At 34.5% G+C, this 25,421-nt stretch overlaps 1 protein-coding gene across 1 annotated transcript; it reads right to left on the reverse strand.

Annotated features, from left to right (window-relative positions):
- On the reverse strand, positions 1-23,958 carry LOC134248074 (MAM and LDL-receptor class A domain-containing protein 1-like). The gene is made up of 6 exons (XM_062730500.1): positions 23,638-23,958; positions 22,807-22,873; positions 19,962-20,047; positions 19,637-19,766; positions 18,060-18,238; positions 1-183 (listed from the first exon to the last, which is right to left on the reverse strand). The coding sequence occupies exons 1-6, from the start codon at positions 23,953-23,955 to the stop codon at positions 1-3; spliced, it is 963 nt and encodes a 320-aa protein (XP_062586484.1). The 5' UTR covers positions 23,956-23,958.
- Between the last annotated feature and the right edge of the window lie 1,463 nt (positions 23,959-25,421).

Consider the following 25,421-nt stretch of genomic DNA (forward strand, 5'->3'; position numbering starts at 1 on the left):
TTAGTTTTCTAAACTTTTCTCGGAATCTCGGAACTCCCCCTTCGCCATGACTGACACAGCAGAACCAGTATCAAGTTTCATCTTCATCGTCTTTCCATTTATTTTCAGCTGGATCCAGATAATATCATTACTTGCCAAATTGTTGAGTTCCAGACTGGCTATGTTATGGTCATCACTTGGATTCTGAGAATCATAAGCTACGAAATTAACAATTTTCTTCCTTTGAACTGATTTCCTGGAGGTTGTAAGTTTCGAGCGGCATTCTTTTTGAATATGTCTACGTTTATGATAGCTGCAGATCTGTAGCGTTATGGTGTTATATATTTGTCTTTGACCATAACGCTACAGATCCCCTAATGCAAAAAGCGTGCAATTTACGGCTCAATATTTTTTGCGCACTTTTGGGGAGAATTTCTTCACTTTCTAGCATTGGCCAATCAATTATTCAAGAAAAAAAGTCGATACAAGTTAAACGTTCACTGATTTTAAAGTCAATGTCTCCCAGTTAAACTTCATGTATTAAAAGAAGTCACAAGTAATCTAACAACCAAACTTTGTGACAAACGTGATAATTTCACTTTTTTTTATTTTTCGTCAACTTCCTTTACTTATGAAGCAACATATCTTCATTGATACCCGCATACAGGTTTACATGTGTCAGTTAATTTGATCCAAATATATTAATTTATTGCTCGGCTCCAATTTTATACTTTTTAATCGACTTCGAGCTCGAATGATGTTTGTTATTAGCTCCACTTATTTCAGCTCAGACTATTGTCAGTGTAATATAGGTACTAGACAGGGTTGAATGTTAAGTCCTATCTTATCTATCATGCTTCCTGGTGAAGTTACAGAACTATTAGAGAAAGTATATACATTTAAACATAAAAGGATCTATCATCAGCAACTCAAATACCTTTCAATGTTACAATTGCAAAATGCATGAATACTGTCTGATTGGTTCTATGTAGCAAAACGTTAAATGCAATATAGATCACAATACACTTTTTAACATGTTTTAAGAAAAACTGCATGACAACCGTTGCATTATCTCACAATATAAATGACGTTACCTCTGTGGCAACGCACTTTGAAAAGATATTTTATTTTTTCAAAGTGCGTTAATTTGGTCCCAACTTTAACGCACTTTGAATTTTTTTTTCAAATTACGTAATTTTTCAAAGCGTGTTATAACATACCTCTGTTTTTTAATCAAAATAAGTTCTAATTTCGCAACTCTACTGCATCTGTTGCCCTTGTTACCAGACAACTCCAGCTGTGTAAGGGGGTTGCATTTAAGGTCTTCGTCTGTACTTTCAAAGATCCCATCGTTGACCCGCACATTTGGTAATCATGGAAAGGCAGTGCATGTACGTCGTATATATACTCATGTAATTTTACTTCTGATAATGATATTTTCATCTCTGTCTGTTTTATCTGTGATAACTCTTTGAAAGTTAATGTTAATGAAGTTGATTTTTTAACATTTTACCGGAATACAAATTTTGCCAAGCGGTCTAGTTCATGAGATATGGAGGCCTAAAATGCATATAAATCTTGTGTGGATGTCTTCGTCAGCGGACGGGAATTATTGGAATTGACATAGGAGGTCTCAACACTAGACATTATTAGTCTTCATTTTAAGATTTTTAAATTTACAATTTTATTTCATAATGAAATGTGAATATAAGGAATCATTGTCTAGTTAATAGTGTAGCTTCAAAAATACAGGACGATGTGAAAAATTCCATTATTTTTTATAATGTATACCCTTAAGCTTGGAGACCAGTAAATATTGCATATAATTACTAAAGGTATTCTATGATAAATTATTTTTCGTAAGACAATTTAAAAGTACGCACATTTTACATTGAACTTCAATAAAAAAGCTTTTATAGACCATGTAATACTTTTTTGAAGATATATTGATTCTCTCGCCTAGCTCTTCCTATCTGAAATATCTGTATCTATAATGAATATAGCAATTAACTAGCTTTTATTCGTCAGGCATACAAAAAATATTCGTTATACAACCTTCGCATTTCAACCGCAGCGTCAACATATAAATTGATAGCTGTTAATTGGTTTATGAAAAGTGATGCTTTAGAATAATTCATAAATATCCATCAAAGAATATATGTCTCAAGCAAATAATGTAAGTACATCAAAAAGAGCATTACATGTCGTTTTGTGGGACATATTTCTTTCTTAAATGGAATACTTGATTTAAGCAAGCATCTCTAATATAAAGAGTTTTGATTGTGAATTCCTTGAGTTTGAATACTCTTAATTTAATGTATTTCGACGAAAATAACACAGTTTTGCGGGATTGATTTTATGTATTCTATCTCACAACTCGGAAATTTCTATTTCCATTGCTTCATCGTTGATAAAAAAAAGAATTATAGGAGTAACTAGAGCAAAGCTCGTTGCAAAGCAACGAGTAGGTCTTCTGTCCGGTTTTGACCGGAAGTGCCGGGAGAAACGGAACAAAAGAAAGCAATGAACTAAGTACTCTCCAGTGACTTTATAATTTCAATTTTGCACCAAAACCTTCAAAATAAGCTTTTTTTGCTACTTCCGGTTTGACCGGAAGTGACGACGATGGACGGAAAAATTACTTTTTATGCTCCCAGAGACATATGTAACCCAAAATCTTGTCAAGAACGGCAAAAAGGCGTTTTCCGACTACTTCTGGTTTGGCCGGACGTGACGACAACGGACGTATTTTGACGACTCCAGTAGATTAAGCTAGACATTTTGAACAACTTTGCTTCTTTGACGTATTACAAATTTTAAATACTTTTTGAGATATAAAGGAAAAACATTTGGCCCCTCTCTGCCCCTGATTTAAGGGGCCAGTCATTTTTTCGAGGTATCATTTGAAAGGTCTTGGAATTCTATACTTTTTTTGTTCTACATGTTTTAACAAAATATTTCCAGGTAAAAAGTTAGCGTAGAAAAGGTGTTAAAAATTTTGAAATTCTTGATAGGACTATTTTCGGGCCATAGCGAGCGTCGGCGCTTCGTACTTCCGGTGGTTGTGATATACGAAATTCACTTCTCCAAAGATGTTCTAGCATCACTGAAAATTTTATGTTTCTATGTTGAGTGGTTTTTCAGAAAACTGCCGGACAAAGCGACCCTCTGAAAATCACTAAAACGCGGAAATCTCAAAACCGGAAGTGTCGTCATCAAAAAATATATATATATAGATATTTTCATGCTCTATCAGTCCTGAAAGTTTCATGAAAATCGAGCGAGCCTTTCGGAGAACTCGCGTGCACAAAATCGGTAAGAAAAACTAGATACGATCTCGTTGCGAGCAACGACAGGTCTTCCGTCCGATTCAGGAAAAAAAAACCTCATAAAATCGAGCTGAAAAGTGTTTTTAAAATTTTTGTCGCAAGCAGGATTGAATCCAGATCGCCAACGTGAATGCATTTTTTCTCTATTATAATTATCCCCAACACGCGAACTAATAAGCTATTGGGAGACCTGCTCTAAACATACTTGTGTATACTTTAATTTTGCAACAGTACACCTGTCTAAGAATTATAAAAGGCGGGTCACTTTTCATAATTTCGCGCCAAACGCCATGAGTAAATGTTCGCGCATTCTCTTTGGATCTTGGCACCAGATAAAAATTTTGGATTGATCTATTAAATAGGTGTGATAGCTTCAATGAAATTAAATAAATAAAATGTTATTGTCCCTTTATTTTATTTCGACGTCAAGAAAGTATATTTAACACATTGTACACATTACATATCGTATATAGCCCAGTTTCACTAAAGCAGTGAAACGGAAATTAAGTTTTAAGATTGACACTGAATTGCAACATACTACTACGTGAAAGTCCAAGTAGTTTTTTACATTTCATGTATCCTTATGTCAGAATGGTTTAATCAAACGCTCAGCTGCCTCCATAAACCCCTACTCGCGAAATGGCGGAGTTGACAGAGACAGCCGCCATCTTGGGCCCGCTTCAGAATTTCAAATATTAATATCTAGAGTTCAGATTAACCAATATTCAAACAACTTATATAGTAAGCATCAACAGCAGGGTCACTTTTAATATTCCAAAAATAAATAAAAAATATTGGAAAACAAAAAAGTTAGAAAATACGTTTTTTTTCAATTCGCATCTCCTAATGACAGGAAGTATTGACGACGAACGAAAGGTTGCGTCCTGGTTAGAATCTATTACGATCTATAATCCCTGAAAGTTTCATCTTGATATCTTTTATCGTTCTTGAGATAATCCGAAGACAAAATGTCATTTTAAAATCAGGAAATGTCCCGTAACTTGGCACCGGAAGCGAATTTCCAACAAATCTCTCGGATAAAATAACTTCAGATAATAACACATTGATTCCATAAATTTCATGAAAATCCACCCAGTAGTCTTCGAGAAATCGCGTGCACAAAATTAGATGGGCGGAAAAATAATAAGAAGAAGAAGAAACAGTAGAATCACTATAAGGTCTTCCATGAAGACGGAAGACCTTAAAAAAGAATAATAATAATAATAACCAGAGCCGTTTTTCGGGGAAATTCTGGACAAAATGACCCTTAAAAATCAGAAAATCGACGATATCTCTAGACCGAAGAGACGTCATCGAAACGGAAAAAAACGTATAAGGTTCAAGTGATGTTCCATACGTCCTGAAAGTTTCATAAGATTTTGTTGAGCCGTTTTCGAGAAATCGCGTGCACAAAATCGGTAAGAAAAAAAATAATAAAAGTGAAAAAGAAACCGAAGAAAAACAAGAAGGTGTTCCGCTGAAGACGAAAGACCTTAATAATAAAAATAGTGGAAAAGAAACCTGAGAATAACAGTAAGGTCTTCCGCTGAAGACGGAAGACCTTAAATACAAAATTAAGCAAGTACAGATATATACATATTCACATTTTCATTTTTTTTTTTATGCGCCCGGATCGATAGATCCCGGGCGTATATTGTTTTTGTCCTGTCTGTTTGTCTGTTTGTCTGTCTGTCTGTTGTCAACTTTAACCTTCGCCATAACTTATTAACAATAAGAGATATATTTATAAAAGTTATGGTAAAACACGTGTGTTGTTTTGTATGCAGATTAAGTCCGTCGATAAAGGAGATCCATTGGTTGTTTATTTGTTTACGGGTGAATAGGTTGATTCCGTGCTACGCATGATTCAGTCACGTATAAGGTAGATTTTCGGGTGTTTTAAGTTATTCGAAGTTCGCTGCTACATTGCAACAGACTTATCCCCAATCCCACCCACCCCTTCCAGTATGATCGAAATACTGTACACGTTAAATATGTTCGTTTTAATGTTGACTGTCGCTTTATTTGTTTCTTTTTCTTTTGTAGAATGATATGGATTTCAGAAGTTAAACTAAAGACTGTGCTTTGAATACTGTATACACTTCATTAAAGTCTGTTGCACTCGCGCATGCGAGCTCATCCTATATAAAGTGTTTTTGAGTTTTATTTATAAATAATTTATGTTCGTTTGAACTGGTGAATTTAGAACATAAATAGAGACTTCATATTTGGTATGCATACTCCACTAATAAAGTCCTTTTAAATGACATCAAGGTCAATGACCTTGTGACCGTGACTGTGACCTATATGCTAAAAATATCTTTTTCCACTGTTTGTCATAACTTTTGAACCATAGGAGATAGGGACTTCATATTTGGTATGCATACTACACCGATAAATTCCTCTCAAACGACGGCAAGGTCAATGATCTTGTGACCTTGACTGTGACCTATATGCTAAAAATAGCTCTTTACACTTTTTGCCATAACTTTTGAACCATAGAACATAGGGACTTCATATTTGGTATGCATACTCCACCGATTAAGTTCTTTCAAATGACACCAAGGTCAATGACCTTGTGACCGTGACTGTGACCTATATGCTAAAAATATCTTTTTCCACTGTTTGTCATAACTTTTGAGCCATAGGAGATAGGGACTTCATATTTGGTATGCATACTCCACCGATAAAGTCCTTTCAAACGACGGCAAGGTCAATGATCTTGTGACCTTGACTGTGATCAATATGCTAAAAATAGATTTTTTGAACTTTGTTGCCGCCGGGCGCATAGTGTTTCACAAACACATCTTGTTTTTTTTTTTTTTTTTTTTTGGTAAAAATTCTTTTTAAAGGTCAGATGATATCTTGAAAATGAAATATAAATGTAAAATTCGCCCAGTAAAAAAAATCGTTTCATTTCTGTTGCTCTGTTTATTTATATTTTTTTTCTCAAAAGCAGTTGGGAGTAGGTACTTAATTTTTAACCGTAACTTTAATTTGGCGATTATTCGGTGTACTTCATGCCTTAATTAAACAGGATGGCATAAGCCGGCAATTGCTCTTTTAGCAAAACAACCGGTTAAAGATATTCGATTTTTGTGCGTTTTTTTTTTATATAATCCTTTAAGAAGTCTGCCATCATCATAGCTCCAATACGGCCGATATGTAAATGGGAAGAATGAAGACAAATTCTCCATATGAATAAGTTGTTTCTTTTTAAGTATTCTTCGAAGGTACATGTAAATATACTGAAAGGAAAAAGAAACGCAGGGTAAACTTTTGAGGTGAATTAAATTTATTTTTCTTTCATTTTTTTTCAGTATTCCTATCTAACTTTTTAAAATCATTTTTCAAAAAGATCTAACAAAAATTTCATTTGATTTTGTCTAATAATTCTTGAGCTATTGAAGCTCATATGACGATACCCCCCAAAAGTGAAAATCGAAAACACTCATTATCTTCAATGTCTCTCCTGCGCATCGGTCATAAGCGTTATTTCTCCTTTGCATGGAATCCATCAGAGTGATTATCTTTTAAACCCTGGCTATATTGGGCATCTGTAACTACACCAAAAAATTAGTCATGCAACGCGCGCATGTGCGAGTGAAAGGGAAAAACAGTAAGTTGACATGCTAAAAAAAACAAATTGCAGAATTGTTTTCTTTTATTTTTTGTGTGAATGTAATGACTAGAATAGTCTACTGTAAAAAAGGCGGTTTTTGTGGAAGTGGGATTGCGATTTAAGAGGTGGCAGGACGAATAACCCACTCGTAACATGGCTCTGTTTCGCGTTAACGTCATCGTCACGGTTGATTGAAAACCATTCCATGCCCTCTCTGACAACGGGTAACAAGTTTTATGGGGGAAAATTTACAAGAAACTGCTTAGTAACCTATTGTTGCCTTTTTCAAAAATTGGGCAATTCGAAAATCAGACCCCACTGGACTTCCATAAACTGTACTAAGATTGCAAGGAATTCATGTCGTCTCTAAAGATTGAAAAACAATGTGTATACCTCAGGTGCTTCAAATGGTGAAACAAGATATGTTGACAAACTCGTCATTATCAAATTGCACGTGTTTTTGGCTTTTTACCGTTTTCCCTACATGACGTCATACATTTTACGGTTGAGTAATTCTGAACACTGATTTTGGTGCATAGTAACTAAATTTCTCATCTGACCAATTTTCGTAATTTTCGATCATGCGGTCAAAACGTTTTCGAATATTATGCTACCTTGCGTTTCTTTTTCCTTTCAGTATATGTTTTTGTGTTTTGCTCCAACAAGAAACAAACCACCATATGCAGAAATTAAGGGTTTATTGCTAAAAAATGAAGGGAAGTGGCCAATGGAAAAGTTTCAAAAATATATGAGAGTGTAGGACACTCCAAATAACACGCACTGGATCTCATCATAACATAAGTAGAGTCATTATCGCATGAATTCTGATTGTGTAAAATCTTGCCTACGTCAATCTTTTCTTGTTGCTCTATACATATATGTTTAAGTGTTTGTATATGGGGATTGAGGTTGGAGAAGTTATTCAGAATTAAACGTTTTCTCAACATTAAAAAGATTGTTAATTAGAATGTTCTTTCCCTTTACAAAATACGAGATACATAATATATTTACTTCTATAAAGTGAATATGTAAAAAAAAATATATGTTTTTCATATTTCATATATTAAGTTGCATATCATGTACTGGCGAAAAAACGACAGGTCCCTTTTTTTAGAACATCGAATTTTATTTATCGCATAAAAACGTACTCTACACAGTTCGTGTTAAAGATTCTTAAAATGAAATACATTTTTGAAAATATATGATGCATGTTTCTGATTTCAATTTATATTTTATGCAGCCAACATTTTCTTGAGGAATTGATAGAGTTTAAGAGGGAATCGTTTTTGTTCGATTTTCATCCGACTTTGTTTTCAAATATTCTCGACTATCGTCTTCATCATTTAGACGCATGCCTTTTTCACACATATCTAAGCGATTTGATGATCAAGACATTTCCATTGTTTACTTTATTTATTTCCCGGGCGACAATTGATGGTAACAGCAATGTTTTCTTGTTTTCTCTGTGATAACCTCTTTGAAAGATAATTGATTTGATTTCTTGGTAATTCCGGACTGCAAATTTCGTCAATTAAAAGATCGGGAGCTTAAAAAGGCCTATTACGCATATTAAATGAATCTCGTGTGGCTCGTTTTTTGTCTAGTTAACGTCAGTGGGTGGGGACAATTGAAGTTGACATAGAAGGCCTTGTGTTGTTGAAATCTATTTCTTATATATTTATGTTCCCCAAACGAAGTTGGGGAACATATTGTTTTTACTCTGTTTCTTATTAAGGTCTTCCGTCTCCAACGGAAGACCTTCTTGTTATTCTTCGGTTTCTTTTTCCCTATTATTATTATTTTTTTTCCAACCAATTTTTGTGCACGCGATTTCTTAGAAACGGCTCGGTTGATTTACATGAAATTTTCATATGTAATAGATCATCAATCGATCTTGATAGGTTTTTAAGCGTTTTTATGACGTCACTTCCGGTCGTGAGATATGAACAATTTTCTGATTTTAAATTGCAATTTTGTCTTGATTTAGTAGCGAAAACTGTTTAAGATATGATCTGAAGATTAATTGGACATGATAGTTCACGTGTTATAGCGTTGCACAATCATATTTTCGTGCAACGTCGATACTTCCGGTCGCTACCGGAAGCGAAATTAAAAAACTTAATTTTTCAACTTTTGTTTTTTAATATTTTTGTTTTAGATTTGAATAGAGACCCATTTGCTGAAGCGAAATATGTAATTTGTTTGAAAATCGAAAAAGCCGATCTCAAGATATTTGCATTTGAAAACGCGAAGCGGCGATTACAATGGCTCAATGGTTAGCGCGTTGGATTGTCACGCGGGCGACCCGGGTTCGATCCCCCTTGTGACCAAAAAATTTTATCATTTTTTTCTGCTCGATTTCTCAACATTTTTTAATTTCAGACCATTTGGAACAATATATTATAAACTTTTAAGCATATCTTGCGTAATTAGGGGTCACAAAGGGCCAGAATGTCAAATCTTTGATGCTTTATATCTCAAAAAGGGGGAATATTTTGATAAGCAATATTGAACAAAAGATTACCAGAATAATGTTCTAAACGATATGCATACTTTGAATTTTTGTAAAACGGCCCCATTAAGGACTTGTAGGAGTGGCCCCTAAATATTTCATTTGGCATATCTCCACAACAAATAAAAATCTCTGAATAAGTGTTGAACAAAAAATCTTCAAAATCACAAGACCTTTCATTTGATATCAAGAAAAAGGGGTTGACCCCTCATATTAGGGGCTCAGAGGGGCCAAAAGTCTTTTATCTTTAACTCTCTAATGATGAATATTTTGTTATACATTACTGAAGCAAAAGTATTTATATCAACTATTTGCAACAATATATGATACAATTTTGATCATATGTTACGTAATTAGGGGTCACAAGGGGCCAGAATGTCAAATCTTTGACGCTTTATATCTCGAAAAGGGGGAATATTTTGATGAGCAATATTGATCAAAAAATGTTCTAAACAATATGCATACTTTGAATTTTTGTAAAATAGCCCCATTAAGGACTTGTAGGAATGGCCCCTAAATATTTCCATTTAGCATATCTCCACAACGAATAGAAATCTCTGAATAAGTGTTGAAAAAAAAATCTTCAAAATCACAAGACCTTTCATTTGATATAAAGAAAAAGGGGCTAACCCTTCAAATTAAGGGCTCAGAGGGGCCAGAAGTCTTTTATCTATAACTCTCTAATGATCAATATTTTGAAGTAGGGCCTACATTACTGAAGCAAAGATACACATCTTAATGGTTTGCAACAAGATATTAAATTTTGATCATATGTTACGTAATTAGGGGTCACAAGGGGCCAGAATGTCAAAGTTTTGACGCTTTATATCTCGAAAAGGGGGGAATATTTTGATAAGCAATATTGAACAAAAAATGGTGAGAATAATGTTCTTAACAATATGCATACTTTGAATTTTTGTAAAACGGCCCCATTAAGGACTTGTAGGAGTGGCCCCTAAATATTTCCATTTAGCATATCTCCACAACGAATAGAAATCTCTGAATAAGTGTTGAACAAAACATCTTCAAAATCACAAGACCTTTCATTTAATATCAAGAAAAAGGGGCTGAACCCTCAAATTAGGGGCTTAGAGGGGCCAGAAGTCTTTTATCTATAACTCTCTAATGATCAATAATTTGTAGTACATTACTGAAGCAAAAGTATTTATCTTAACGATTTGCAACAATATATGATGCAATTTTGATCATATGTTACGTAATTAGGGGTCACAAGGGGCCAGAATGTCAAATTTTTGACGCTTTATATCTCGAAAAGGGGGGAATATTTTGATAAGCAATATTGAACAAAAAATGGTGAGAATAATGTTCTTAACAATATGCATACTTTGAATGTTTGTAAAACGGCCCCATTAAGGACTTGTAGGAGTGGCCCCTAAATATTTCCATTTAGCATATCTCCAAAACAAATAGAAATCTCTGAATAAGTGTTGAACAAAAAATCTTCAAAATCACAAGACCTTTCATTTGGTATCAAGAAAAAGGGGCTGAACCCTCAAATTAGGGGCTTAGAGGGGCCAGAAGTCTTTTACCTATAACTCTCTAATGATCAATATTTTGTTATACATTACTGAAGCAAAAGTATTTATCTTAACGATTTGCAACAATAAATGACACAATTTTGATCATATGTTACGTAATTAGGGGTCAAAAGGGGCCAGAATGTCAAATTTTTGACGCTTTATATCTCGAAAAGGGGTAATATTTTGATAAGCAATATTGAACAAAAAATGGTCAGAATAATGTTCTTAACAATATGCATACTTTGAATGTTTGTAAAACGGCCCCATTAAGGACTTGTAGGAGTGGCCCCTAAATATTTCCATTTAGCATATCTCCACAACGAATAGAAATCTCTGAATAAGTGTTGAACAAAACATCTTCAAAATCACAAGACCTTTCATTTAATATCAAGAAAAAGGGGCTGAACCCTCAAATTAGGGGCTTAGAGGGGCCAGAAGTCTTTTATCTATAACTCTCTAATGATCAATAATTTGTAGTACATTACTGAAGCAAAAGTATTTATCTTAACGATTTGCAACAATATATGATGCAATTTTGATCATATGTTACGTAATTAGGGGTCACAAGGGGCCAGAATGTCAAATTTTTGACGCTTTATATCTCGAAAAGGGGGGAATATTTTGATAAGCAATATTGAACAAAAAATGGTGAGAATAATGTTCTTAACAATATGCATACTTTGAATGTTTGTAAAACGGCCCCATTAAGGACTTGTAGGAGTGGCCCCTAAATATTTCCATTTAGCATATCTCCAAAACAAATAGAAATCTCTGAATAAGTGTTGAACAAAAAATCTTCAAAATCACAAGACCTTTCATTTGGTATCAAGAAAAAGGGGCTGAACCCTCAAATTAGGGGCTTAGAGGGGCCAGAAGTCTTTTACCTATAACTCTCTAATGATCAATAATTTGTAGTACATTACTGAAGCAAAAGTATTTATCTTAACGATTTGCAACAATATACGATACAATTTTGATCATATGTTACGTAATTAGGGGTCACAAGGGGCCAGAATGTCAAATTTTTGACGCTTTATATCTCGAAAAGGGGTAATATTTTGATAACAATATTGAACAAAAAATGGTCAGAATAATGTTCTTAACAATATGCATACTTTGAATGTTTGTAAAACGGCCCCATTAAGGACTTGTAGGAGTGGCCCCTAAATATTTCCATTTAGCATATCTCCACAACGAATAGAAATCTCTGAATAAGTGTTGAACAAAACATCTTCAAAATCACAAGACCTTTCATTAATATCAAGAAAAAGGGGCTGACCCCTCAAATTAGGGGCTCAGAGGGGCCAGAAGTCTTTTATCTATAACTCTCTAACGATCAATATTTTGTCATACATTACTGGGGCAAAAGTGTTTATCTTAACGATTTGCAACAATATATGATTAAATTTTGATCATATGTTACGTAATAAAGGGTCACAAGAGGGCAGAATGTCAAATATTTGACACTTGATATCTCAAAAAGTGTGAATATTTTGATTAGCAATATTGACCAAAAGATGGGCAGAATAATGACCTAAACAATATTCATACTTCAATTTTTTTTAAACGGCCCCATTAAGGACTTGTAGGGGTGGCCCCTAAATAATTATATGAAGCATATCTCCACAATGAAAGGAAATCTCTGAATAGGTGTTAAACAAAAAAAAACCTTTAAAATCACAAGACCTTTCATTTGGTATCACAAAAAGGGGCTGACACCTTAAATTGGGGGCTTAAAGTCCTGCATCTGGACCTTTTTAATCATCAATATTTTGTGATACAATACAGAAGCAAAGATATTCATCTTAATTATTTGCGATAATATATTATAAAATTATGGTCATATCTTACGTAAAAAGGGGTCGCAAGGGGCTAAAATGCTATATTTGTTATGCTTTACATCTCAAAAAGGGGGAGTATTTTTATAAGCCATACTGAACAAAGGATGTTCAGAATATCGTGATAAAAATCAGAAACTTTAAATTAAATGAAGGTAAACATAATGTTATTCTTTTTTAACGAAAATCTCAGTCAAAATCACATATCATCTTATCGAGAAATTCAACGGAAGACCTACTCGTTGCTCGCAACGAGATCTCATCTAGTTATTATTATAATTATTATTCTTTTTTCATAGTTATGGCGATATCTCAGCTGTGACTGTACGGATTTCAAAGATTTCTACAGGAAAGATGCATCACGTTAATATCTCCAGACGTGTTTTTCATTTTTTGGAAATTTGCTTCCATTCGCGATTTTTGGGGAAATTTGTATTTTTTAAATGGATTTTTGTACCCTACTTTTCTCGAAAACGGCTAAAGATATGACATTGAAACTCATGGACATGAAAGAGCATCAAATGTAGATGTGCCGAACGTCCTTCATTTTTTGTCGTTTCTACTTCCGGTCGCAAACGGAAGTGAATTCAAAAAGTCTAATTTTTCAACTTTTTTGTTTTTCAATATTTTTCTTTCGGATTTACAGGGTTTATAGAGCGTCTTCAACGATATCTATATATGTTTTCATTTTTTTCTTGCGTGCGTTTATTGCAAAGATATGACCGAAGCAAACTTTGTCTTACTGTCGGGGGTTCGAATCCCGTTCGGGGCGTTCCCCAAATTTTTTCTTTGTTTTTGTCTTTTTTCAGTTGCAAATTACTTTTCACTCTTTTATAACATGTGTGGAAGATTTTGCCGATTTTTAAAAGCTATATTTGGAGATATTATGTGAAATACCCGGAACAATCACGATTGTTGAGAAACTACTGTAAATGAACGTAAACAAAAAAATACATTATGAAATCTATTTCATGGGATGACGCATACTAGATCGCAAAAGAGAAGTCGGTCGGAAGACCTGCTTGTTGCACCAGCAACAAGAACGCATCTAGTTATTATTATTATTATTCTTTTTTCATTTCCATGGCGATATCTCCGCTGTGACTGTACGGATTTCAAAGATTTTCACAGGAATGATGCACCAGGTTAATATCTCCAGACGTGTTTTTCATTTTTTCAAAATTTTCTTCCGTTCGCGATTTTTGGGGAAATTTGTATTTTTTAAATGGATTTTTGTACACAACTTTTCTCGAAAACGGCCAAAGATATGACATTGAAACTTATGGACATGAAAGACCATCACATGTAGATGTGCCGAACGTCCTTCATTTTTTGTCGTTCCTACTTCCGGTCGCAAACGGAAGTGAATTCAAAAAGTGTAATTTTTCAACTTTTTTGTTTTTCAATATTTTTCTTTCGGATTTACAGGGTTTATAGAGCGTCTTCAAAGATATCTATATATGTTTTTATTTTTTTTCATGCGTGCGTTTATTGCAAAGATATGACCGAACCAAACTTTGTCTTAATGTCGGGGGTTCCAATCCTGCTCGGGGCGTTCCCCAAATTTTTTCTTTGTTTTTGTCTTTTTTCAGTTGCAAATTTCTTTTCACTCTTTTATAACATGTGTGGAAGATTTTGCCGATTTTTAAAAGCTATATTTGGAGATATTTTGTGAAATACCTGGAACAATCACGATCTGTGTTGAGAAACTGCTGTAAATGAACGTAAACGAAAAAATACATTATGAAATCTATTTCATGGGATGACGCAGACAATATGGAAAAAGAGAAGTCGGTCGGAAGACCTGCTTGTTGCACCAGAAACAAGAACGCATCTAGTTATTATTATTTTTCCTGGGAAAATTTTGTCCACGAGTGATCTTGTAAACTACACATCCGACTAAGGTAAAATGTTTTTAGGGTCAGTAGACATGTTATGTAGATTTGCCGAACGAAGGTCATTTTGCGCGCACGTGCTTGCAAGAGCGCACACGTGCAACACGTGAAATGACCAATATAATGGATATTGCTGTGACTTTTCTCTTTTTTGATAAATTTTTTTGAAACTCATAATGTAAGGATACATTGGTAGTATAGACAAGATGGCATGGTCAAAATAGCAAGATCTCACGCGCATGCACGTGCGATTCGCTCTGATTGGCTGAAACTAAAGTCTCAATATCTTTCTTGTTTCTTGTCATAATCTTTTGAAATTTTGAACATAGTCCTACATTATAAAGGTCTACAGCATGATATATAAAAATTTTCATGATTTCAAGCATGTGCATGCGTGCGTGCTGCAATCTGATTGGCTGAAACTTTAAATGGCTATATCTCCTTTGTTTTTTGACAAAATGCTTTGAAATTTTAAGCATAGTCATGCAATTCGATATCCTAAAATATGATATAGAAAAAAAATTCATGAAATCAGGCGCATGCTCGTGTGCTGCAATCTGATTGGCTGAAACTTTATATGGCTATATATCCTTTGTTTTTTGACGAAATGTTTGGAATTTTAAAATATAATCATTCATTTTCATATCCTTCAATACGATAAAGATAAAAATTTATGAAATCACGCGCATGCATGTGTGCTGCAATCTGATTGGCTGAAACTTCAAATGGCTATAACTCCCTTGTTTTTCAACCAAACAGGATGGAATTTAGAACATAGATAAATATAAGGGACGCCTACAAGAAGGTGTAGTCATTATGCACGTGCTTGCACGTGAGTGCACGTGAAATGAGTAAAATTAAAAATACACTCGAATGAGTATATTTTTTTTACTTTTGGATTAAATGCTTTGATATTAAGTACATTAAAACTTTAGATAGTGTAGACAAGATAATATGGTCGTTACGCACATGAACACGCGTGCAATGCCTATTTTTAAATATATTTTGTATTTTTCTGGGAAGACCTTGATTTAGTCTAAATTCCATAAGGTATTTCTTATTTAATAGACATAACAGGGAATATGGCACCAAAAGGGAGTTGGGGAGCGTTTGGGGAACATCTGTAACGGTCCCCGTTACAATTAGCACTAGTTTTTAAACTGAATTTAGAATTTTATTTCACAATGAAAAGAAAATGTACGGAATTATTATTTAGTTTGTTGGGTATGCCAGCGACTTCAACAATAGTTGGAAACGTGGATAATTTATGCCACGTGGAATATCCATCAAACCAAACAGTGATTTCTTAATTAATTTCACACAAATAACAATTAAGGACAACAATAATGTACATATACAGCACTTTTCCTGAAAGAAATTAAACTCATTGTCATAGACTTTTTTTCTTCTTGAAAATAACTAGGCATAGAAAATTTATAATGAGGTAAGGCCATTCTTGTATATACACGCTGATCATTTGTGTGACGTCCTCAGAGACAAGCAAAGGGCCACAACACTATGTAGTCAACAGAGATGTCGCTGTAGTAATTACTTCCCCTGGAGGCATCGATGATTATCTAAAAAAAAAAAAAAACACGGCAGTGCTAAAAGTTAGGCACAAACTGAACATTTCTGATTGTTAATGTATATTGTAATATCTTTTCAATTTTATAGTAAGACGTTTAAAAAAGCACAAAAAGGTGGTCTTCGGCATATGATATTTCATATCTCACACAAAAAGAACATAATGACTAATATGTGTGTAAAGAAGTCAATTATGCTATAGCCTAAATGTTCCTATTGGTATACACTGCGGTTGAAATATGGAAAGTAAAAGTAACGACATATGATTAATCTCATTAATACTTGTTTATTCCATGTGTTGCGTTCAAGCTCAAATGTCATTTCAACTAAACAAATCAGGAGCAAAGGATCCACGGATACTAGTATCTAAAACATCAGCGGTGTATGAAATCAGGTGCCATGGAGGAGTGAGCATCCCCTACCGATCGGTCACACCCGATTTGTGTCCTTTTGACATACAATTAGCTGCAGAACTGTAGCGTTATGGTTTTATATATTTGTTTTTGACCATAACACTACAGATCCTGTTATGCAAAAAGGTGCAATATATTTTTTTGCGCACTTTTAGGGAGAATTTCTTCACTTTCCAGCAACGGTCAATTAACTACCTTTCACTCTCTAATTCAAGCCACATCATTTAACTAATCTGTGCATTTTATCTATCACTTACCTCTTTTAGTCGTCTCTTCAAGTGATAAACTCGCTTGGATAAAATTATTTGTTAGATTGCTGAAACTTCACTCCAAGCAAGTTTATTGTCTGTAGAGACAACTATAAATAGTTGGAAGTTGGATAAAATATACAAATTGGCTACAGACTGTGTCTAAAATTAGGGAGTGAAAAGTAGTTGATTGACCAATGCTAGAAAGTGGAGAAATTATCCCCAAATGCGCGCAAAAAATATTGCGCCGTAAATTGCACCTTTTTGCATTACGGGATCTGTAGCGTTATATTCAAAGTCAAATATATAAAACCATAATGCTACAGATCTGCAGCTAACATACAACGTAATCGGAAAATAACAGAAATATCCGCTGACAATTCAGTGCATAAATACATATCACTGCGATGATTGATTGTATAAAATAATTGTTTAACGTCCCTCTGGAGAAATTTTCACTAATACAGCGAGGCCATCACTTGCCGGTGATGAGTTGCATATCCTATGTCCTATGCTCGTCACTCAGCACGATTGAGCAGGGTGGGATCTTTTTGTGCCAGAACCTTCTGCGACACGGGGCCTCGGTTTATACCGTCTCATTTGAAGGACCGGTCTCCATGTCCCACAGTGGGATTCGAACGCCTTGTGAAGAAAAAATGCGGACTTTGCACATTGATCCAAAGGTCATTTACGCAGTGACCATTGGTCTCATAATTCTTTAGCGAAGTGCATCTCACTGCAAACTATGTTCTTGTGATAACAAGACTTCTGAAGAAAAAAAAATACTCTGATCTTTTTTTTAATGGATACAAGGATACATATATAGCAGATAAAAGTAGATTAAAGTTTTTTTTTTCATGTCTTTAAAATTGACTTCGATCTGGTAATGCAACATACGTTTTACATCATGTGACGTCATAGTCTATAGCTACGTAGAAATGGCAGGTGGTGAGTACGATCTATATTAAAACGGAATATATAGATATCTCCGCTCTCCCTAATGGCCGCAAGATATTAGCTTAATGACTAGCATGAAAAAAGGCAGGAGGCTTTTGACTTAAACGTAGATTGTATTTGCTGATAATGTCTGTACTGTACCTCCGTGTTGTTATTCAGAGGTAGGTTGAGTTTATCGATGCTGAACCATTGGTTTCCCTGGTCACCCGTCAGTTCCCAATGAGTCACCGCCGTGTCATTTCCGGTCCTGGTCTGAATCTTCAGAGTTCCTGTCGTTGATCCGTACATGTGGTAGTACATGGAGATACAGTATGTTTTGTCTGAAATTTAAACGCCGGAATAGTTTGTCATAAAGCACTTACCCACCCCTCTCCTTTTCACTCCCCATCCCCTAACACAACATATGGGATATTCCACTACATCCTCCAGCTTCATTGTGAGGGCATACCGTACGAGGGGTGATCAAAAAGTTCGCAAACTAATTGAATAACTTCCATACAAGAAAAAATATTTGGTTTTAATGTTGATTATATTTTAAATTAATCCTCCCCGATTTTAATGCACATCAACAACCGTTCTGCGCATGCGCGAATCACGTGATATTGGCGGTCACGTGACCCCCTCAGTAGCGTTCTGTCACAAAATTTAAATGATTTTTCCGAGTTTTATATTTCTTTTCATGTGAGTTAATTTTTATGACAAGAACAGTTCATTTGTCAGAAATGGTCATATCTCGGCAACAGAATGGGTGGATAATAACATCCTTTCCAAAAATAAGCATGGCGACCATTAAAACACAAACCTTCTGTCTCGGGAGAGACCTTTATTCAAGGTGGATAGAGAATGGGTGCATCCTTTTTATCATATCTAATATGTTTAAAATCTAAAGTAAACGATATCTTAGGTATTTAATACTCATTTCATTGTTCAAATATTCAACTATTTTTCAAAGTGCTAATTGGAGGTCTTTGATAGAAAATTGCTTAATTAAAAATACATATCTTTTCAAACTTGCTTTCACTGGGCAAGATGACAAGTATCATTTTTAACCATCAGCCTTCCTTCACTAAAACGATTAATCCAATCATTAATTGAATTTATAGGAACTCATTTATCTCAATAAACTGTGTACAAATTATTATATGATACTGTAGAAGGATTTCTAAGATATTACAATAAATTGTACAGTCGTTTGTTGAACGAGTTCGACTGAGACAACCATTTTTCGTCACAAGTGACGTCATTTTCACATTGTGACGTCACAAACAAGGAGAAAAACTTTATTCAGCATATGCTATTTATAGACCTTGTGTATGGCTATGTGTGTACCGAATTTCATTCTAATCTGAATTGTGGTTTTGTAGATATAGAGATAGTTTGCGAACTTTTTGATCACCCCTCGTATATCCGGTTTTTTTTTTTTCGCGTGTTTGATATTTTGCGAAAAAGGGGTAGATTAGTACAGTTTATATTTTGCGTACGTTTTTTTTTTACGATTGAAGATTTTTATGTTTAAATGGTAATGTTTTTATGTCACATTATAGCTGACATAATTTCTGAGTGTTTAATATTTTGCAAATTAAAAATAATCGCAAAAAATAGATCATTGCGAAAAAAAAACGGATATACGGTATTTAGTAAAAAAAAAATTAATACCATAACTTGGTTATTTTGCTCGTGCTCTATTGCATACGTAATCTTAACTAAATCAGGCATACCTTCAAACACTCTATTGCTGACCAATTTTGCGTTGTCCCCGGTGACTCGAGGTGAGGATGTTTCTATGTACTTGTAGTAGGTACCAACCTTGGCGCCATTGGGACCAGTACTAACAGAACTTGTTGTACCCTGTGAGTTGGAATGAATATACCGATTATGTATATCATGTTTAATAATGCGGATAGACAGTACTTGTGTAGAGGAACGATATTACAAAACAATCATATTGTAAATTTTCAATTTGCATTTATATTTCCCTAATAAATTCAAATTTTACAACATGACACAACTTTGACATCGTGAAGATGATTGTTAAATGTTTACCGTTTTCCTTATCCAGTTGAATATATCATCTGTTGCTTCCGTTAGGAAACATGATGGTTCCGTAGCTAACTCAAAGTCACACACATCTAGAATTAAACAAACTGCTGAATGTAGACGTATAAAGTTTTTAGAATATTGATGCGACTTTAACTCCATGTAATATATATTTATATCGCTGATATGTTTTAATGTGTGACCGCTGGGCGCAGTTAATTTTTGCCATCAAAAACACACTTCTGACTTGAAACATTGATCAGCCACTTCAAACATCAAGTCTCGTGAGACATCTCGACTAGCTGTGACGTCACACGACGTCACAGAGCTCCTTGGAGCTTACGGAGAAACCATAGACCTAGTGCAATTTTTGTCGAAAGTCAATGTAGAGTACTTGAGTACTTTCTTGTTTCTTTTAGGACTTCTACAAGCCATTTTTGTATATACAATTATTTAATGCCTGAGCAGTCAATAGACCAGAATATTTTTCCCGAAGTGCAGGGAACAGCTCAGTGTGTTCTATTGCCCGAGGCCAGCGGCCGAGGGTAATAGAACACACTGAGCTGTTCCCTGCACCGAGGGGAAAATTTTCTGGTCTATTGACTGCTCAGGCATTAAATAATTGTTTTATTACCTAATTTTACTTTCCGTATTAAGTGTTCACAATTGTATTTTCAGTACAGAAGGTTCCCGTACCATATTGTAAATTTATACCTAGATATGGTGCATCTGTAATATTAATTAAAGATTGATAGTATAGATTTTGTTTACATTCCTCGAGAAAAATTTTGCACTCTTATAGAGACGTCACCATTTCCCGGTGGAGAGGGAACTTTTTCGTGACAGCAGAGCACCTACTGCTACACGGGACCTCGGTTTATAGGTCTCACCCGAAGGACCAGTCTCCACATCCCACAGTGTATTAATTAAAAGTAACTCTCATTAAATAAAATACCCGACCATTGAAGTCATACAATTTTTAAAACCAATGTCGAAAGATCAATTAAGATGATTGTTTACCATGTCTGTGCATTGTTATAAACAACTAAATTCGAAACCCGGATCGTTTTTTTTCCGAAATACGTTACCGGTCAATAGAACGCGCAGTCTATTGACCAGTCAATAGAACGCACTTCTATTGACCGGTCAATAGATCGGTTTGAAAAGATAAGAATAACTGTAAACACCTACAGAATAGATGAAAATATTAAATCTCTAATAAAATAACAAAATTCACTTGATTAGGTAATAAATTTATTTATTCGCCATTATCGAAAGGAATGGAATTCAGGGAAGGTGTTTCACACAGACGTATACATGTACAGAAATCATTTCGAATTTCCTCGGTTCTTACACGTTACTCTAAGGAGCCCACTCCGCTCGCTATTACATTGGAAAGGCCAGTATATGAGAAGAAACTCATGTACAAGGGAAATAAAAACCCCTTGTTGTCGAATCGTCTAGTCATACGATCATGTCATGAAAGAAATATCCTACCCCGTCAACAAGCCTTAGTGATATGAATTCTATGCAATTATCTTGGTATGTCTAAGTTTGAAGCAGCTTTAAGGGTTCAATTTCTTTCTTTTGGCTTTTTCAGTGTAACTAGTAGAAAATATATGAATTATAGACCTGTTCGTGTACCTTCTCTCTTTTCTCTAAGAGTGTACGATTTGCGCGGATATAGAGCACATGGTACATAAAATATATGTGCTAACCCCTTGCGCAATAGATTCCTGGTCTTTGGGCATGTTGAATAGCTAAAACTCTTTTTCTAAAATTCTCTCTGAAAAATATCGTTAAGCTTTTATGGAAAATTAACGTAAGCATATATTTTTTTCACTGCAATTGAATTTTCAGACCCAATAGAACCCATTTTAAAATTTGCACTCTGCCCGAAATTTCCACATACCATTGCCGATTGACACTTTCGTGAGATGGATTTTACAGATTTTTTGATGCTGTGTTCGGATAAAAAAGAAAATAAAGACAAGCATGCCATATATGGTTATGTATAGATACAAATGTAAATTATCAGACAATGGTAATTAGAGTTATAGCCAGTAAATTTACTACGAAAGTGAAATGAGAGCGATTTTGGTGTAATTTGAAGTTGGATACATGTACCTTAGTTTGTTATTATTATACTAGACTATGGGTTTAAACTTTATTACAGGAAAGAAGAGCCTGAAGTGTGGCGTAGACTGTTTTTTTTAGCTAGGCCTACTATTGAAATAACGACTACTATTGAAAAAATTATGTCAATAGTGGTCGTTATTTCAATAGTGGTTGTAACAGTGGAATCTTTCCCCTCTCTCTTTCCTGTCATTTTTGATTACATATTTACATTTCCAATGTCTTTGTTAGAGATAAAATTACAAATAGTAAATGAACTTTATTTTTTCGTGCATGTAAATGCATACTGTTTCATCGAAAGGCGTGGTTAAAAAAATCACGTGAGCAGCGGAACATATAGAGACAGAAGCGGGGCCTGTAGCACATGGTTTTGCGGAATCAAGAGAATGTAAATATAAGGAATTACTGCCAGTTTTTTTTTTATTTCATGAAGATGATCAATAGATTGTCTTCACTTGTGTGAAAATTTTAGGCATAAATGCCTTCGGCGTGTATGCTAATTATCACGCAAGCCAATCGATTGATCACATCACGAAACCAAAAAATTAGACAGTTATTCCTTAAATGTAGGATATTTACCGGTATTGAGGGATGTATGTCCGCAAGATTTGAAAGTTTGAATGATACATGTGTCATATCATTAATTATCATATGAAGAACATCTTTTTTGTGATCTTCAATACAAATGTTGCAGTATATTTCCCGGATTATGTACCTTGTGCTAGACACTGTCCTGTAGCTCTGTCATAGTATTCCAAAGGATCACAAGTGGTGTTCAGCATCTATAGAATAAAAGAACAACGTTAACAAAATTATCGAATGCATCAACCTGGTAATCACACTTTGTGATTTTTAAAAAAAAATCATTGATTTATTTAGTGAAAAATAATGGGTTTTTTTTTCTTTTTTTCCAAACTGAGCCTATAAAATCACAAGGGTGGAAATACCTTAACTCATCAAAGAAATGTTAATAACAGTCCATGAATTCATATTTGGAATGTCTGGGCACAGTTTCGATATAACTGTACTTCTCTTCTTAATATAAGACTTAATACAATTAATTTAATGTATTAGCGTAGTTTTCAATGCTTGATTTTGCAGAAAAGTAAAAGAAAAAAATAAGGGGTGCCTTGTATAAGAAACAAATGCCTATCGATTCTTCTCCGAGTCTATGTTTATGAGTGATAAGAAATACAACTCTGGATAGAGATTAAGACGAAGGTTTAATGTTTCAAGAACGTTGCAGAATTAATAATGAAATTCGAGAGTTAAAAAAAATAATCTATTTTTGTTTTCAATTAATATCTGTTTGTGTATTTGCTTTGTACGTGGTTTAAATTTGTGTTTTGTTGAAAATGTCACACTCCCGTCCGAAATTTACGGTTTGGCAGTAAAATTAATCAAAATTTATATCAAAATCTATAAATGATAATGAAAGATTTTCTTTTTTTTTTATTTGTACAATCTATATCATTTGCGTTTAATTAAATTTGGTTAATTTATCAATTATGATTATTAATATAATTTAAACTTATGCTATCCTTACCACTCGATACTGCTGACAGGTGCCCCCGCTGCCCGAATCTGTAAAAGTAGGATCCCATCCCTTTACAAATCTACAGTACTCCGCTCCGCCGGATTCACAAACTTCTACCGCCTGACATTCCAGATTTTCTAAACATCTACCAGAACAATGGCCGATCACGGAGCCCGGAAATATCGTTATAGTCTCGTAGGTACGAGTGTTGAACGCCTGTGGTACATCTTTGTCATATAACAGAGATGTGCAATCCTCGGCATTACAGTTTAATAGAACGCTAAGAAGAAATAGTGGAAATAAAATCTTGATATTAAGTGCCCTCATTTTAGACGTGGACAAATGCGTTAGTCCTCTAGGTCTGATGAATTAAAAAAATGTTCTGAAATAAGATCGTGAAATTGGTCCAATTCAAAAATGTTCTTTACTTGCAATTGACTTCGGAACTTGTTAATTAAATACTTTTTAAAGAAGTTAAATTTAATCGATAAAGAACTTCGTACGTTTATTGAATTTAGTTGCACATTGACAATTAACAATGGCAACTTTATTCCTGGCCTGAATGAATAACAAAAATACATGGTTTCTATATCGATTCCATGTCCATTCGGTGCGAACTGCGGTCTGTTAATTTTTTAAAAATACAGTTGAGTTGAAACTATTATCATTTACTTTATATAGTTTTAGTGAGAAATATGCTATTATCAAAATACTTATTTTCTTAAAAATTTACTTAAATATCGAGAGAGAAAAAAAGACCTAAACACCATAGCCCTAATAATTCTTTTTTGTTCTTTAAATGTATCACACACTGTTGCTATAAAACGACTAGAATTATATCAAAAACTTCATCTAACGACGTTAAGTTATTTATTGAACAAATTAATTCAATTTGCTTTCAATCTGCTTGAATATTATTAATGAAGTTTTATTTGTTTTTTTTTTATTCCATACAAAAATTCACTCAAACCCATTGCTGGAGGATTACACTGTAGCGTCATGGTTTTATATTTTTCTCTTTGAGTGACAACATGTCAAAACTAAATATAAATAGGGGAATAAAAAACCATAATGCAACAGCATCTGCAAATATTTAGTTCCCTGCAGTCAATTTATTTTGATCGAAGACTATTGAATTGATATTGATTTTAAACTTTCCTTCGCTGAACATGACAATGGTACATAGATATTTTGGCTCCTTGAAATAATAATTTTCTTGCTGAGATATTTCCTTCTGCAGACCCCGACGGTATATAGTATTTAAAGAGGAATTTGAAACAGACTGAAGTCAAATCCAATCGAATTTGTTCCCCTTTATTATTGTACTTATCTATAAATCTGTATTTATCAACACATTTGTGAAGCAATCGTGATAAATATGAAAACATTTTTGTCTACTTGTCCGCATCAACATTTTCTGTACAGCTTACCCAGGCCGATAGTGGCTAGATTCGTATACCAAAGAGATGTAGACCTGGTGTTAGATTGTGCATATCGCTTGAAGGGCAGCCTTTATGGAATACACCAACAATTTCCAGCTGTTGTGGAAGATCGCAGAAGGACCCTCTACCCTGTGATGAGGCAGTTCCGCGAACAAGGTGACACGGTTAGGATGGTCAGGGATAAACTTTACGTGAACGGCCAGTTATACGATCCAGACTATGACGAGGAGTTCCAGGATAGCGGCCCAGAGGAACCCGTGAGAGGACCCGCCCCAACGGAGGAGCCCGTCAGAGGATCCGCCCCAATGGACTTTACTCATTCAGGACAACCAGGACACTAGGGATTTGAGG

This window comes from Saccostrea cucullata, unplaced genomic scaffold, assembly GCF_032062105.1.
Source record: "Saccostrea cucullata isolate Sc308-1 unplaced genomic scaffold, CSIRO_AGI_Scuc_v1 ctg2682, whole genome shotgun sequence".
Classification (NCBI taxonomy): domain Eukaryota; kingdom Metazoa; phylum Mollusca; class Bivalvia; order Ostreida; family Ostreidae; genus Saccostrea; species Saccostrea cuccullata.

What these genes read in the sequence shown, in the direction of transcription:
- LOC134248074 (XM_062730500.1), bottom strand. Translation starts at nt 23,955, where the DNA reads ATGAGGGCACTTAATATCAAGATTTTATTTCCACTATTTCTTCTTAGC. An exon ending in TCAACTGGATAAGGAAAACG is followed by an intron (nt 19,767 to 19,961) that starts GTAAACATTTAA and finishes TCCAACTCACAG; the next exon opens with GGTACAACAAGTTCTGTTAG. An exon ending in CAGCAATAGAGTGTTTGAAG is followed by an intron (nt 18,239 to 19,636) that starts GTATGCCTGATT and finishes TTTAAATTTCAG; the next exon opens with ACAAAACATACTGTATCTCC.